The following is a 13,982-nucleotide window of genomic DNA, read 5'->3' as shown; positions in this document are numbered from 1 at the left end:
GGTTAACTAGAGAATATACACATGAACGGCGATACAACTTTGGTCATTAATAATACCTATAATAGTGAGTTTCTGTGGGATTTCATGAATGTGGACTGCAGTTCTCACTATATTAATGTGTTTTATGAAAACAGCCTATGTCAGCGCTAAGAGCTCGCGACATTTGAACTTCGCATTGATCAAAGCTGTCGATTTAACAGCATTTCCTCGCTTTAGCTGTCCCCTGAGTAGTCGAAGGGAAAACACTGCGATATCATTTTTTCTTTCTGTTTTTTGAAATAGGATTTTAAAATCTGCTTAAAATATTTCATCATATAAAATTTATTAAATATAAACTTTAATGCTGTTGCTAGTATAAATCACTTAGTAATATATTTGAAAAAAACATTATTTATTTTATTTCTAATTAGCATTACGAATCAGAGTTGTTAAAAAGCTGATAGTTTAAATAGTTAATAAATTATCCGACGTGTTAGAAGTTGAATGTTATTTTTCACAAGAGACTGCCATTAATGCATATCGTGAAGAAGATAACTCCATTCGACACATTTACATATACCACCAGCGTAGTTCAAACAGGCCTATGCTGCAAAGTGTTCTGGGGATAGGCTACAGTTGTTATTTAAATGTAGGCTTATAATAATTTGGCGACCAATATATTTGGGAAGTCAGCAATATTTTAATCGCTACTTGAACACATCTACAACACTGAAATATCAAATTATAGTTTACATTTATAAATAATATAATTTCCGCTTTGATTTGAACATCGCAAGAATGTTGAATAAAGAATACAAACTATGAGGGACATCATCATTCAGGTTTCCTCAACCTCCTGTTACTTCCTGTTACGTCTAAATATTCAATTCAACAACCTCTTGTCAGTTACCTTCAACCTGTGATCTTCCCTCAGTATGAGAGACTAAATTTCATAGCCAGAGGAAAGAACATCAAATTATGTTTTTATATGTTTCAACATTTAAATGTATTTATAGGAAACAAAAAGTGGTAGATTATAGAGTGAGTAGTGGCAATCTCGGAGTTTAATCTGTTTTTAAATTCTTCTTGACTTTAGTTTTCGATGTCTTAACTTCAGACTTTTTCTTTAGCACGAACTATAAAAGGATGTGTTGATACTTTATACGAGTGCAGTTTTAAACTTACGTGCAAACATAGAAGCTATTGATGACTAAGATGCAAAATATAGGCTTATCGTAGATGGTGGGAAGACGTCGATGTATTATAACACTGGGACGACCGAGGATAATTTATTTTTAGAGTAAGTAGTAAAATATGTCAAAGAAGGTTAGATATTGAAGTAGAGAAATAGAGATGTTTTATATCTTAAAGCATACATGTTTCGCAATAAATAATTTAATACTTGTATGCGAAAAGTTAGGATGTTAAAAAAAACATGCTTACGTATGGCGTGATTACATTACGTTTAGTTTGTCTGTAGTTATTTCATGCTGTATGCGACATCAGCGTTAATGTGATCACGACAGCTCGTTGTGGCCTTTTTAATTTTCCCTGGGGGTTTCAAAGGCGCCATATTGTAAATGAGTACCTTTGCAAAAACGAAATGTGTTACAACTTTGAATACTAAATTAGGAATATTTGCAAATATAATTTCCATAGAAATCATGGCATAGGATATTGAACTGCTGTCTGTACGGGTAGATGTCTTACGAAAGGTTTGTTAACTCACGGCTAAGACTGTTCATTCCCTTTGTGTTCCTGCTGGAATGTTGTTTTTATTCAACCAGTACGATTTGCTTTGCGACAGTAGATCTGTTGTCGCAATAAACCTACTTGAAGGACAAGGAGGTTCGCAAAGAAGAGTTCCCGTGTCACGTGAACGGTTTACCACACGAGATACAATTGATTTGATTGGTAGAGGAGAATCGGGAAATGTATCCCTAAATTCATTGCGGAAAGTTAAACAAAAATGAGATGGTCAGGCAATGCTCGACAGTGAATACTCGTTGCACTTGTGAGAAAGACGTCCTTGTACTTCGACTGTTGAAAGACAGTTGAAGGACTGGCTCGAACAGGTTATGACATGACGTGACCTGCGTGGGCTCTTACATAGTCACAGCGATACTCTGTGTTCATCAGTCCAATCGAATTGTATTGAATTACAGCCAATTATAAATATTGTAATTCCGGTTGATTGACTTTTCGATCACTTTGTGTATTTACATCGGCTACGGCTGATATTTATTGCCAAATTTCCTTCCTATCATTAGTACAGGTCTTGATAAGAGTAGGTTTTTAACCTAGAGTGTGGGCATCTGCATAATCGTTTATAAACGTAACTGCATTATTAGATTGATTTTTAAAACGTATTTTTCAGTGCAGGCTTTCGTTTACTGAAAACAAGAGAACACGTAAAAAACTATTTGCAGTTTGTTAATATTTTCTTTGAGATTGGTCTTACTGCTGAATGGAGACACAAGCAAGTACCAGACCAAAAGAATTCGCCGCCAAATTGTATGCCCAAAGGCCACGGAACGCGAGAGTTGTACTACGCTGCGGGTTCTGAACTGTCTTCTCTTGCCTGGGTTCCGCTATTCGTGTTGGAACGTCATAAGATTTTGTTGTGGCCTTGAAGCAAGCAATTTGGGGACGGCTGCTATAGTGTTACTCAGTAAACTTCTTATTTTCAAACAATTTTAAGCACTTTATACCTGACTTTGCTTGTTTCCTAAGGGAAGAGAAGCAAATGATAAACCAGCAATCATATCGAATTTCCTTCCCCTTTACTATCGTTTCGAGCATCTGATGTACTCGTATAAACGTCGAACTGAAAGAATTCTTGCTTCTGAACTACGTAAATTTGTGTCAACAGTAATATCAGCATGGAATTCTTGTGCATTTCTGAGTTGGAGGGGCAGTGCTCTGAAACATTGAAGTGATATGTCAATATGTCATTACCTAGTGTACTGCATTACTATAATTTGTCCATAAATTTATCATCGACAGAACTGAGTACCTTATGTGCATAATAACTATTATTTAAATCGAAGATGTACAATAACTTTGATAAAATTTGGTACAACCTGACGCTGATCGTTATCGTTTGAAACATGTAGTTTAACATTACGAATATTTGTAAAATAGTGGAAAAGTGACAGTGATAATGAAGTCAAGAATACTTAAGCAAAATATCGGGATGCTGCATTACAGTACTACTAAAGGATTTTCTTATAGCAACATTAACCCAGCAGTGATATCAGTTCCAGTTTTCGAAACTGCGTGGAAGCGGCTAAACTGTTCTGCTACCCGGTAGACAGTTACGTATACGCCATAGAGGCTTTGTACAGTCATAGCAAAAATCAGACGTTTCATACACGCTCAGTTATAATTGAAACGGATACAAATAACGAAATATTATATGAAAGCTTTACCCAGTTCTTTACTGAAAAGATCGGAAATTAACCAATTTGTTTTTATAACAAAAAATACCAATTGTCGTTAATTACAACAGTGTTTACGAATCATATTAACCATAATTGTCCCTCAGAATAAAGTACGTCCTAGTGTAGAATTCTGTTTACTTTAAAAGACGAACGTTTACAGGAGTTACCGAAGTGCCCCCATGACATGAATGTTGCTGTATAGACACTGATTCTTCGCTATTTACTCAATTTGTGTTACAGTCTGTCTGCATTTACTCCTATGCTATGAGAATGTGTAAACTCATTCGTGTCGATAAAAATGAATCTGTCAAAGCATAAAAAGCAAATTACTGTTGTAACAGAACAAAGAAACTAATTTATCTTTGACATTTGCAGTCACTACCAGGTTTGATATAACTCAAAACAGTGTAATTGCTTAATTTGGATTTTCTATTAAAATAATATTTCTATATAAACTTTGTGGTCTTCGGCGACTTCTATCACGTTGTTAGACAAATCGTCCTGTTAAAAAATTGCCCTCATTTATCAGGCGGAAAAGTATAAGGTTTTTTGTGAGGTTGAATCAAATAGACCGGAAACATAATTATTTTATATGATTGGTTATCACGTAACAGAAATGCAAAATACAAATTCTGATTGATCACGTATACACTTAGTTATTAACATCGATGTTAGTACCGACTTTGTGTTCTTTGTATCTTATTATAAAAAAAATTACATGTCTAGTCGGATTTCTAGCGCCAGCGATCCAGTAACACCTTCTTCCGTAATATATAATTGATTCAGAATATGGATATGACGTCTGAGAGCGGTTTTATTCTTCATCGTAAACTCGGTTTGTTTTCACATAGCCTTTCCTTTTTTTAATAAGCGCTTTTTTAAATAGTTCACACTTTCTGAGAATGTAATCTCCAATAAACTTAAAATATATGCATTGCAGAGTCTGATAAATTATTTCTACTTAAAATAACACTAAGGAATCTCAACACCTTTCTTCGACTGCATAAATAAGTGAATAAAATTGACCCAGTATGAAATTTGAGGTTGTCATGGCAAGTGAATTTGTTGATATTTGTTATTGTGGCACGCACACATAAATAAATTAATTGAATTATTATTATTATTCAAAATTCTTCATTTTGACCATATTTTATGGTATTTAATCTTGTAATGAATTGAATTATTGTATTACTTAGACATTTTAATTAGCCCATTTTCTTTTGAATTATCACACAATAAAGGAATTGAATTTAATTATTATTATTACTAATATGATACATTTTTATATTTAGTTTCATTTGTTTGATTTTGTATTTGTAATGTTTTACTTTTATTATTATTGGAATGAATGTAATCATTGTATTATATTTCGTCCTGTAATGTTGTTCAGTGCTTGACTGTTATTGGCCTTACCTGGCTGTTGTCAAGCACTTAAATGAATTAATTGAATTGAATACTATGTTGACTTACAGATAGATACCAACGTTTCTTAGAAATGTACTGCCTGTTTCTTCAGGGTCGAAGTTCACACGGCGCATTTAACCAGAAAACCAACGTCTTCAAAATTGGTTCAGATTTCACCACATTGTTATCCAGTTAATAATAATTCAGTATGGATATTACAAACATAATAGAATATTCAAGTAAAATAAGGTAGTAACAATTAAATAAGTTATTACCTCACTCTGTAATCATGGTGTGAAACAGACATAGCTATTGTTATTCAATCATTCAAATATATTTGTGACATATCTCATGAAACAACAGAACATCGATTGGGTGGAATCAGTGACATACTCCGATATAATATTTTGTTACAGTGCCATTTTTGAAGACGTGTTGCAATAAATCTGCTATCGACAGCAACACAAACTCCCTCAAATTATAACATATGGTCTCATAACTAATTCTCCCATTTGCGTTAGTAACTGTACCATAATTGTACGATTCTTTATAATCATATACTATAAATCATTCTTGCTTGAAACTGCGGCAGGAAGAAATTTCACATAGAGACCAAAAGATTGATGTGAGATGCAAAATTGTACGTGTACGTCTATACAGCGATTATACCACGGTATCTAACGCAGGAGTGCCTTAACATTAGAAGTGAGTGTACTTCGAAGACATGTTCCAAGGCGAGGCACTGGTGTGAGTTAGCAGGTGGGTTATGTGGTAGAAGAGTACTCGTAATAAAGATATATAAGCGACAATTTAGGGAGTTACGTATAGCAGCAGTTAGTAGCTGAGAAGTTAAGATTGGGCCCAACTGAGCGCTACCGTGGTGGCGAGAAGTGGAGAGAGGGTAAGTTAGCTACGATGGTATATTCTGCTGCGTGGACATACGTTGAAACGGAATGGAGGCACGCTAGGTGGGATAACCGAGGTGGTTTTATTTGGATGGAATGTGCGTCTCGAGGAAAAGAAAACTGAGGGGGTGGAGGACGTTTAGGTAATCCAGAAACCAACTAAGACACCCTATAAATGTGTCAAGTAGAACCTCGTTTCGCATTATCGTCCCGTTTTTATTCTTAGCAGATAAAAATAACCCATACATTGCGGACAATACAAGTATTTAAGAATAGTAACAAATTTCGTCCACTGACACGATGCAAAAAACAAAGAATTATGACATTTTATGTAACTAATTAATTTCCTGGTAGCATAAACCGCGGGTCCAACACCGACACACCAAAGCCCGCCATAGGCATTTTTCTATTCTTCATTTTTACGTTGAAGGGTTGTTTCCCTACGCCCAACACCCAAACTGGAGAACCACCCATTATCGGCTGTTCGCGACTGCTTATTCTATATATTCTTAGCTAACCTCTATAACTGGAGGCTGTTACTCCATCCGCAACCTGAGAACGAGCCATGCCATGGTGATAGAGACCCACCAAACATGGTCTCACATTTTATTTGCCAGTTGTAATGAAAGGGTTATGATTTTTATGTGTGTTTGCAGAGCGATCTAAAACAGTCTGGCTGAACCTGGATTCAGTTTCATTATGAAGGGCACGCCTAATATACTGCAACATTAAACCGTAAAATATTTACATTCTGTATGTTTAATATGTCAGTGAATTTTAACAGGATCGAGGCCACTCTAGTTAACAGAAAATAATATTAGAAATTATAATCCTCAGATGGTTAAATAAACAATTTGTACTGAGCAATGATAACTATTTCATGTTCTTAAACGTTTTTGTTAATGAGTACTACAATGACACTGCATTTTATAAGTTATATAATTACACGTCAAAATATCCCCCAGCATCTCAGATTCATTTATTTCATCAGACATGAGCTTGAAGCGAAAGTTATATAGTATTTATTACACTTTCAATATGGGCCTATCTTATACCCACGACTAGTTTTATTTCAAGCTTTGTTTTTGGGCTACGTGTAGATGCTTTGTGAGGAATGTGTGTGTTTGACGGAGAGAGAAACACAAATTTCATTGACTCGTTATGATCAAGTAGGCCTGAAATCTTTCTGACATCTCAGGTCAAGATATCTGCGTTGAGACCAGCTGCCTTTGCTGACACGTATCGTGATTTTGGTAAATCATTTATAAAAAAGCAGCTGTTATCTATATTCTGCACAGTCCACTTTGACTTCGTGCAGATAGAAAATGTGTTTGTAGATGACGTCATTGTTACATATCTCCCAGGTCTCGATCACATTGATGACCATTTTAGTACTATACAACCGAAAAGCAAGCAATATTATAATAGTTTTTAACAAGTTGCTTAAAAAAGCTCTTTGTAATGGATACACGAAGTATCTTCATTCAGTCAGAACTGAATTCTTAAACGCAATTTAGAAAAGTTTCGTGCTTCAAAGTGCTAAACCAAAAGAAAATCAGAATAAATCCTCTTCCTTTTGAAGAGTACGAATATATGCAGGCACGACATTGTAAAGTTAAGCTTACGAACTTTAAGGTGACTTATCTTTAGTGGGTCCATTCCCCTCTGTGTGAACCGCTTTTAAATTTTACGTCTGTGATTATTAAATAAGTGATGTCTCAGGGAATGTGTACTGCAAATATTTTTTAATGTTGCTCTAAAACTACATTTTCTTTACACAATCATTTAATTGCATTTTAGGTCTGTGGTGGTATTTTACCACATTTCATACTGAAAGTTATAATGTGGAATTAATATAGGCGTGATTTTAATGACATAACAGCGTCACAACGTACTTGTAACAGAATCGAGAATCCATTACTAACAAGTGTTGCCAATCACCATCTTCATCAGTTATTTACAATGTTTTAATGCGTTATTATAGGGTGGGGATTGAACTTGTATCGGCATATTTCGGAGTCCGCTCCTCTTTGCAGGCCTGCCAACTAAACTATAAATTGATGGGATCTCGTGGCAGCTTGTCAACAGTCTACCACCGTCACCGCCACCATGAAATCAAGTTTTGTAATTAAACATTCATAGTTTTTAATCACGTGACTTCACACAGCCTCTCTCTCTCTCTCTTTCGTGCTATGATCATTCTAACAGCATATTGCAGGATACTGAAAATGTGATTTTCAATCAATTGGTGACATGATGCCGTAAACATTGGGTGGATTATTTGCCTAATTATTCAGCAACATGTGCTGATCTGTGTACAGGCCCCATTTCGTAACATCCTTGTATGAAAATAGTACGATTAATAATCAGTTTCGACGAAATGTGGTGCCTGTTCTGTCACATTATGTAGTCACCCTCATCATGCCGTGCGTATCTGAATTTTACGTGGTGTAAAATACAATTCGGAAGTATTTACGAAACTTCTTGATCAAGGTTTTCGAGAGATCCTGGGGAAAATTTTGATCTGGATACCGACTGTCATGGCGGAAGTTTTCCTCAGGCCTTCCTGCGAAATTTGCGGGATGGTACGGTTCTGTTAAAAGCGGGTCAATGCTACCATCGCTTTGTTCTACAGTCTTTCGAATTTATGTTCAGTAAAAATTTTATAATTCTTGTAACTGACTATGTCATTCATAATCCACACTAGTACGCTTAAATAAAATATAAGAAACATTTAAACACGGTTCTTTGCTTTATACAATAGCAGCACGTTAAGGGAACATACGGAATTACAAACACAAAATACAGTAAAGCAAATATATCTACTTTGTCACCGTGTGGGTGCAAATGGGCTACTCTGGAGGCTAAAAATTAGACGTGGTGATAGTTAGTATTTATTTAAGAGACATTTCGTTGTTGATGCTTGGTAACATTCGGTGGTTGTCTTGTATATTGAAAGACACTTGAGTTTTATGATAAGAGAAATTTTCTTTAAGACAATAATAAAATTCACAATTCACTAACACTCATGAACTAAATTTAATTAAACTCGACTAAAATGAAATAAATTTAAATAAACTGACATAAACTTAATTGAACTGAAAACTGAACTAAACTTAATATAAGTTCTGAATTGAATTTCAAATTCGAAGTAACTATAGCACTTTATCAGCATCAAAAATAATTTTTGTTTGCATTTCGTTCTCTACCATACCATAAAGTGTAATTAAAATTTGCTACGAATCTTCTTAGTTATTACACCGACTTTAATCAGTAAAAGCCGTCATATGGTTGAAGGTACAAAATATAATAAAGATAGTTTAACATTATTATATGTATAAATTATTGCCAATCAAACATTTTAGCCTAATTCTTAAGTCCTTTTCATAAAACTGTTGATTTCAAGAGAAAAATCCGAACAACTATAAAGAATATTACTTCGCCTCTTCGTGTTCTGTCTATAGTTGCAGGGGATAAACAAGTGAGTGACAAATATGCATTTGTTTTTAGCAAATTTTAGTAAAACTTCCTTTCGCTAATTATTTACACAAAATACTTAAACAATGGAATAATGTTGAAATGAACGTTCAACAGATCCTTGACAATCTGTAACTGATTAAGTGTGTTTTACAAGAAATAACTTTTTGTCGTGGCAAGAAAAGGAAGAAAGAGACAGTTTCCACCATGAAGCTGGTTTCAATCGATTTCAAAAGTTGAGTCGTTAGCTGTCACATTTTATATAAATGAATGTCATTAAGCTGTCTGCACTAAACTCAGTTAGATAGGTCAACATAAGCAGTCTTGAGGTATTAAAGAATAAAATCTCTCTCTCAGGTCACATAGTTAAGTGAATCAAAGCAAAGAGACGTATATTAAAATAATCTACAACAAATACATATATACTTATATAAAACGGATAAGATGTTAATTTTTTAAATGGATGAACATGATAATAATTTAATTGAACATTCATAAATCGACGAGTTGTAATAAGCACGTTATTCTCTGAGTTCGGACTAATTTGTTAAAGAGTTTGTGGCTACGTTACTGATAGAGCGGTAGACCCATTTGAGTGAGTGTTGATTTTAAATAAGACTTTAAATTATGGATATTCTCTAACAGTATTTCAGTGTAACGCGAAACCTCTCCTATTCTGCATATAAATTAGGCACGGTGGGTATTCTGTCGGGACACAGTGATTGACATGTTTTATTTAATAATACGCCCAGCCGTGAACTGGTGTTGATTGTCGGTACATACTGCACCTGATTGGATTACTGGGATCCGCGGGTAGGAGTTACGCAGGCTGGAATTAGCATGATCTCATCCCAGAAATTAGAATCCACGTGCCGAGCTGTACAGGTGAAATATTCTCTTGTTCTGGGTCATTAGTTTGACAAATAACACAATATTAAAGAATAAGAATAATGGGAAATTGCATTCAGATATTTCAGTTTTGTCAGATACTGTCATTTGCAAAATTTTCAATCAGTATATGAGATGTTTTATATCCCTAAAAATAATGTTTACCACCATAACACGGCACTATATTTTCCTCAGTTTTTAACAGCCAAAATTCCCATTCTTCGCCACAGGAACTTTTTGAAATAAATTATACTAAAAATCATAAGAAAACGCATATTCTACTAACATAGTTGATCTAGAAGTAAACGCAGAGAAAAGTAAGTGTACGGTCAGGTCGTAATATAGCTAAGGTGGTTAGTCGTCAGACTGTCAGGGTGGAGGCCTAGGTTTGCACCAGGACTGTTCTTGGTGGAGAAATTGGCATTGGGACAGGTCTTTCAGCGAGGCCTTCGATTTTCCCTGTCATTATCGTCATTCGTAAAAGTTGGAGGTAGAGTTCTTCCAGGGTCTAACGCCGTGATATGGTGAGCAAAAACGTGCTCCACATATTCTTAACATCGACACTGAATGGAGGTGAGTGAGCTGCTTTTAGAGCGCTTTATCCGATGTAAGAATCGCACGGGGGGCTGAGGGGGGTGTCCCCCTCAGGGCCGACCCATATTAACAATAAGTAGCGACTGCCTAAATGTTTTGTGAAACGTGAGTTAATACTACAGCCTGAAACAGGCTATACAAATCGATTATTTACTCGTATAACTTCTGAACTTCAGCTTTAAGATGAAATACTCTATCTTTATATCTCAGTTTTTGAATGAAACAGTTTGACTTTAATTGTTGGTATATGAAAGTAGTGGAAAATTTTCGATTCTTTGTCAGTTACGTCTTCGAAAATCGTAAAAGTTCTCCTTTACCTTTCTGCTTTAATAAACGCGGATGAATTAAAATCTTTTTTTTTCACGTCCTCCGTCTTGAATCTTACATTTACCAACAAGTTATTGTATTGGCGCCAAATATTTTTGGCTAAGCTTTTGTAAATTTTAAAAAGTGCGATTGCCTGTGCTCGTACCTAACATTCAGTGCCAGCACTTTTTCCAAAGTCCTGACCGTGAGGTTAGCATGAGCTGAGGCTGACCGAGATATCCTTCACCTCTTAGCCCTTTAGATATTCCAGAATCTAATATTCTAGCGATAAAGAAATTGGCATATCATTCCTTGTAATTAATGTTAATAATTTCGCTGTGCAAACAGAAATTATGGAAATACAGAATTATAATAAACATATTGACTATAATAACGAACAAGTTATCATAAAGTTTTTCTGAATGCATTATTTCTAAATCGGTAGACTATTTTCGTTTAGATTTCTTCACCAGAATTTCGTGTTTTCTTTCATCCTCCGTTGCTTAATTTTAAGAATATATTTACCTTGTCTCCCCAGAAAGGACTTCGTGTTTCACGATCAGAACTTCTAAAACGACGTACTTCTATTTTATATCTACATTACTAATAATCTCAGAAATATTTCATTATGTGTGTCATAATAACTGTTTGTACATCACCCCTCTGCCACTGAAGTTTCTTTCAGACATTTCTGAGTGAGAAGGAGCTATATTAAATCGCTGCTGGAGGAACATGGATACAGAGTTAGTACACTCACACGACAAAGACCGTAATCTGAAGATGAATTTACACAGCAACACTGAATTCGCACTGAAACTTTCAGGGACGACGTAGTAAAGACATTATTTGCTTTTTTTAGTAATATTGTAGGCTACCATTTCGTTTGTCTGAAGACTTTTGAAAGTTTTTTCATAGTTTATTTAACAACTTTTCCAGTTACATAAGTTTTATGATATCGAAGGGGAGGATGACTGTAAACGATGAATCTGAAAAGATTTGTAAGGAGTCTGTCGCGACCTGTTTTAATGTAGGCTCACTATCAGAGCATTTGCTTTAAAACCAACAAGAAATCAGTGTAGCCGGTGTCAGGGCCGATAACCGAATCCGAGACATCCAAGATATGAATCTGAAATATGAATATCTCAATCGCTACGTTCAGTGCTTACTGACAGAAAAATCAATTAAAGAACAACTTCTCTGTGTTCCTATGAAGATATGAGTTATGATATTATGCTATGCAGTAGCTATACCTCTTCAGAAAGAATATACAACGTTAATTTTAATTTATCCGTAATATAAACGCGTACAGAATGATTTAATCTCTTATTATCTAAAATAGAACGTAGAGAATTCTGTAACTTTGGTGACCAGACAGTTGTTACGTTTCGTGTTCGTTCTGAGTATAAAATGACGAGACTGTATACATATATACGTAAAGAGTAATTTATTATAGGCTGATTAAGTGTAAGTTGGTCTACTGGGGTGTTACGCCTGTGGACTTGTAGGTTGATATCAACGTTTCGGAGGTACATACTGCTTCCATTTCCAGGTTTCATGATGGAAGCAGTATGATCCTACGAATTTGGTATCTGACCACAAGTTCCCATTGCGTTCCAACCCAGAAGTCCAACATCTTCATCGCCGTGAGAAACTCAAATCTAACGTACGCTTATGAAAACTTTTAGCAATGTGATAAAATTTTTGTTATATTAGGTGTTTTAGCGCGATAGAATATTACTTTGTATCGTGAAAATACTTATGAAGAACACTTGTTTTAGTTGAAAGGTCAAATGTATGGAATTCTTATAAACCGCTTTCCGGGTGGTCCGTAACATCGCTGTCTTTTTGGCTGTCCACGTGTAGCAACAATTTTCATGTGTGAGAAGTGAACGTGATATGTCTCTGGTGCAGCGTTCATCGTCGGAAGTTCAAAGGTGGTTCTGTTGGCAGGCCATTAGCTTCAAAGTAATTTAAAAGACTGAGACTGTATTGCCTGTCTGTATATTTCGTTTTCTCCTCGTAACCGACGTGTGGTGAACTGCAAGGAACATGCTATGACTTCTTACCGGACACGACAACAATGAAGAATATGAAGAGTGATGCTACGAGCCGGCGGGCGGACATGGCACTGTCAGCGTGCCACTGCACCGGTCCACTGAGATCATGTCAGGACAACCCACCCACTGAACACAACGCTCGTTCACTTGCTCACAGTCACTTGTGTCTTCGGAGGACGTCGCGAGTCGCGGTCGATCGGTCGGTCGGTCCGCCTGTGTCCCTCGGACGACTACTGCTTTGGACCGTCTTTCGGCCTCCTTCCGGCAAAGCGTTGCTCTGTACAGGCAAGCGCACTGACTTCCTATAGACGAGCGTAACTCCACCTACTGCGCGGGTATGCACCAACTCGCCACGTGCTCCGCAGTCTCTCATAGACACAAAAGAACGCGCTCGAACATTAGCTAAAAGTAGAAACTAAGCCCGTTCATTTCTCTAATTGCAATGTTAAAAGTACTTTCTAGACTGTAATAAGCCGAGATCTCCGAAGGTATTAAAAAGACCGCTTCCCTATGAACACATATATCTAATTTAACTTAAATTAAAGTAAAAACTCATGGATTTTAGGTTCAGCCGGTGTTGCCTTTACAGGACCTTTAATTATATTTCTGCTAATTACAGTATGAATATTTCCCGTGAGAAGTAACCGACATGCCTTCCATTACACCGATACTGCAATTAAACTCCTGAAAATAGTTCACAGTTGTTAAACTAGTACGGAAATAAGGTGTTAAAGAGTTAGTGTTATGTAATTATCTGTGCACTTACGTTCCACGTGATTTGCAAGAGCATATATCTGTTTCTCAGATAAACGTCTGCAGCAATAGCAGAGCCTTTTAAAGGTCGTTAAATGTGAAGATAAATGAGTTCATGAGATGATTTTACACCAACATGGAGCAAAACTCTTACAAACATATTAGGGTATCCCATT

At 35.9% G+C, this 13,982-nt stretch overlaps 1 protein-coding gene across 2 annotated transcripts in view; it reads right to left on the bottom strand.

The window, feature by feature from the left end:
• Window positions 1-13,346, bottom strand: part of LOC110838483 (neurotrimin-like) — a 124,185-nt gene extending 110,839 nt beyond the window's left edge. Inside the window, exon 1 of one of the 2 annotated variants that reach the window (XM_022081694.2) lies at window positions 13,063-13,346. In XM_022081694.2, coding sequence (XP_021937386.1) covers window positions 13,063-13,120 — 58 coding nt within the window. In that variant the 5' untranslated portion in view covers window positions 13,121-13,346. The remainder of the gene's footprint in view (window positions 1-13,062) is intronic. The other variant, XM_087355358.1, reaches the window with a different exon arrangement.
• Between the last annotated feature and the right edge of the window lie 636 nt (window positions 13,347-13,982).

Source organism: Zootermopsis nevadensis, unplaced genomic scaffold (assembly GCF_977971745.1).
Source record: "Zootermopsis nevadensis isolate Lab colony 2312 unplaced genomic scaffold, Znev_1.0 Znev_ptg000024l, whole genome shotgun sequence".
Taxonomy (NCBI): Eukaryota; Metazoa; Arthropoda; class Insecta; order Blattodea; family Termopsidae; genus Zootermopsis; species Zootermopsis nevadensis.
This window is presented reverse-complemented; position numbering and strand designations above follow the sequence as displayed.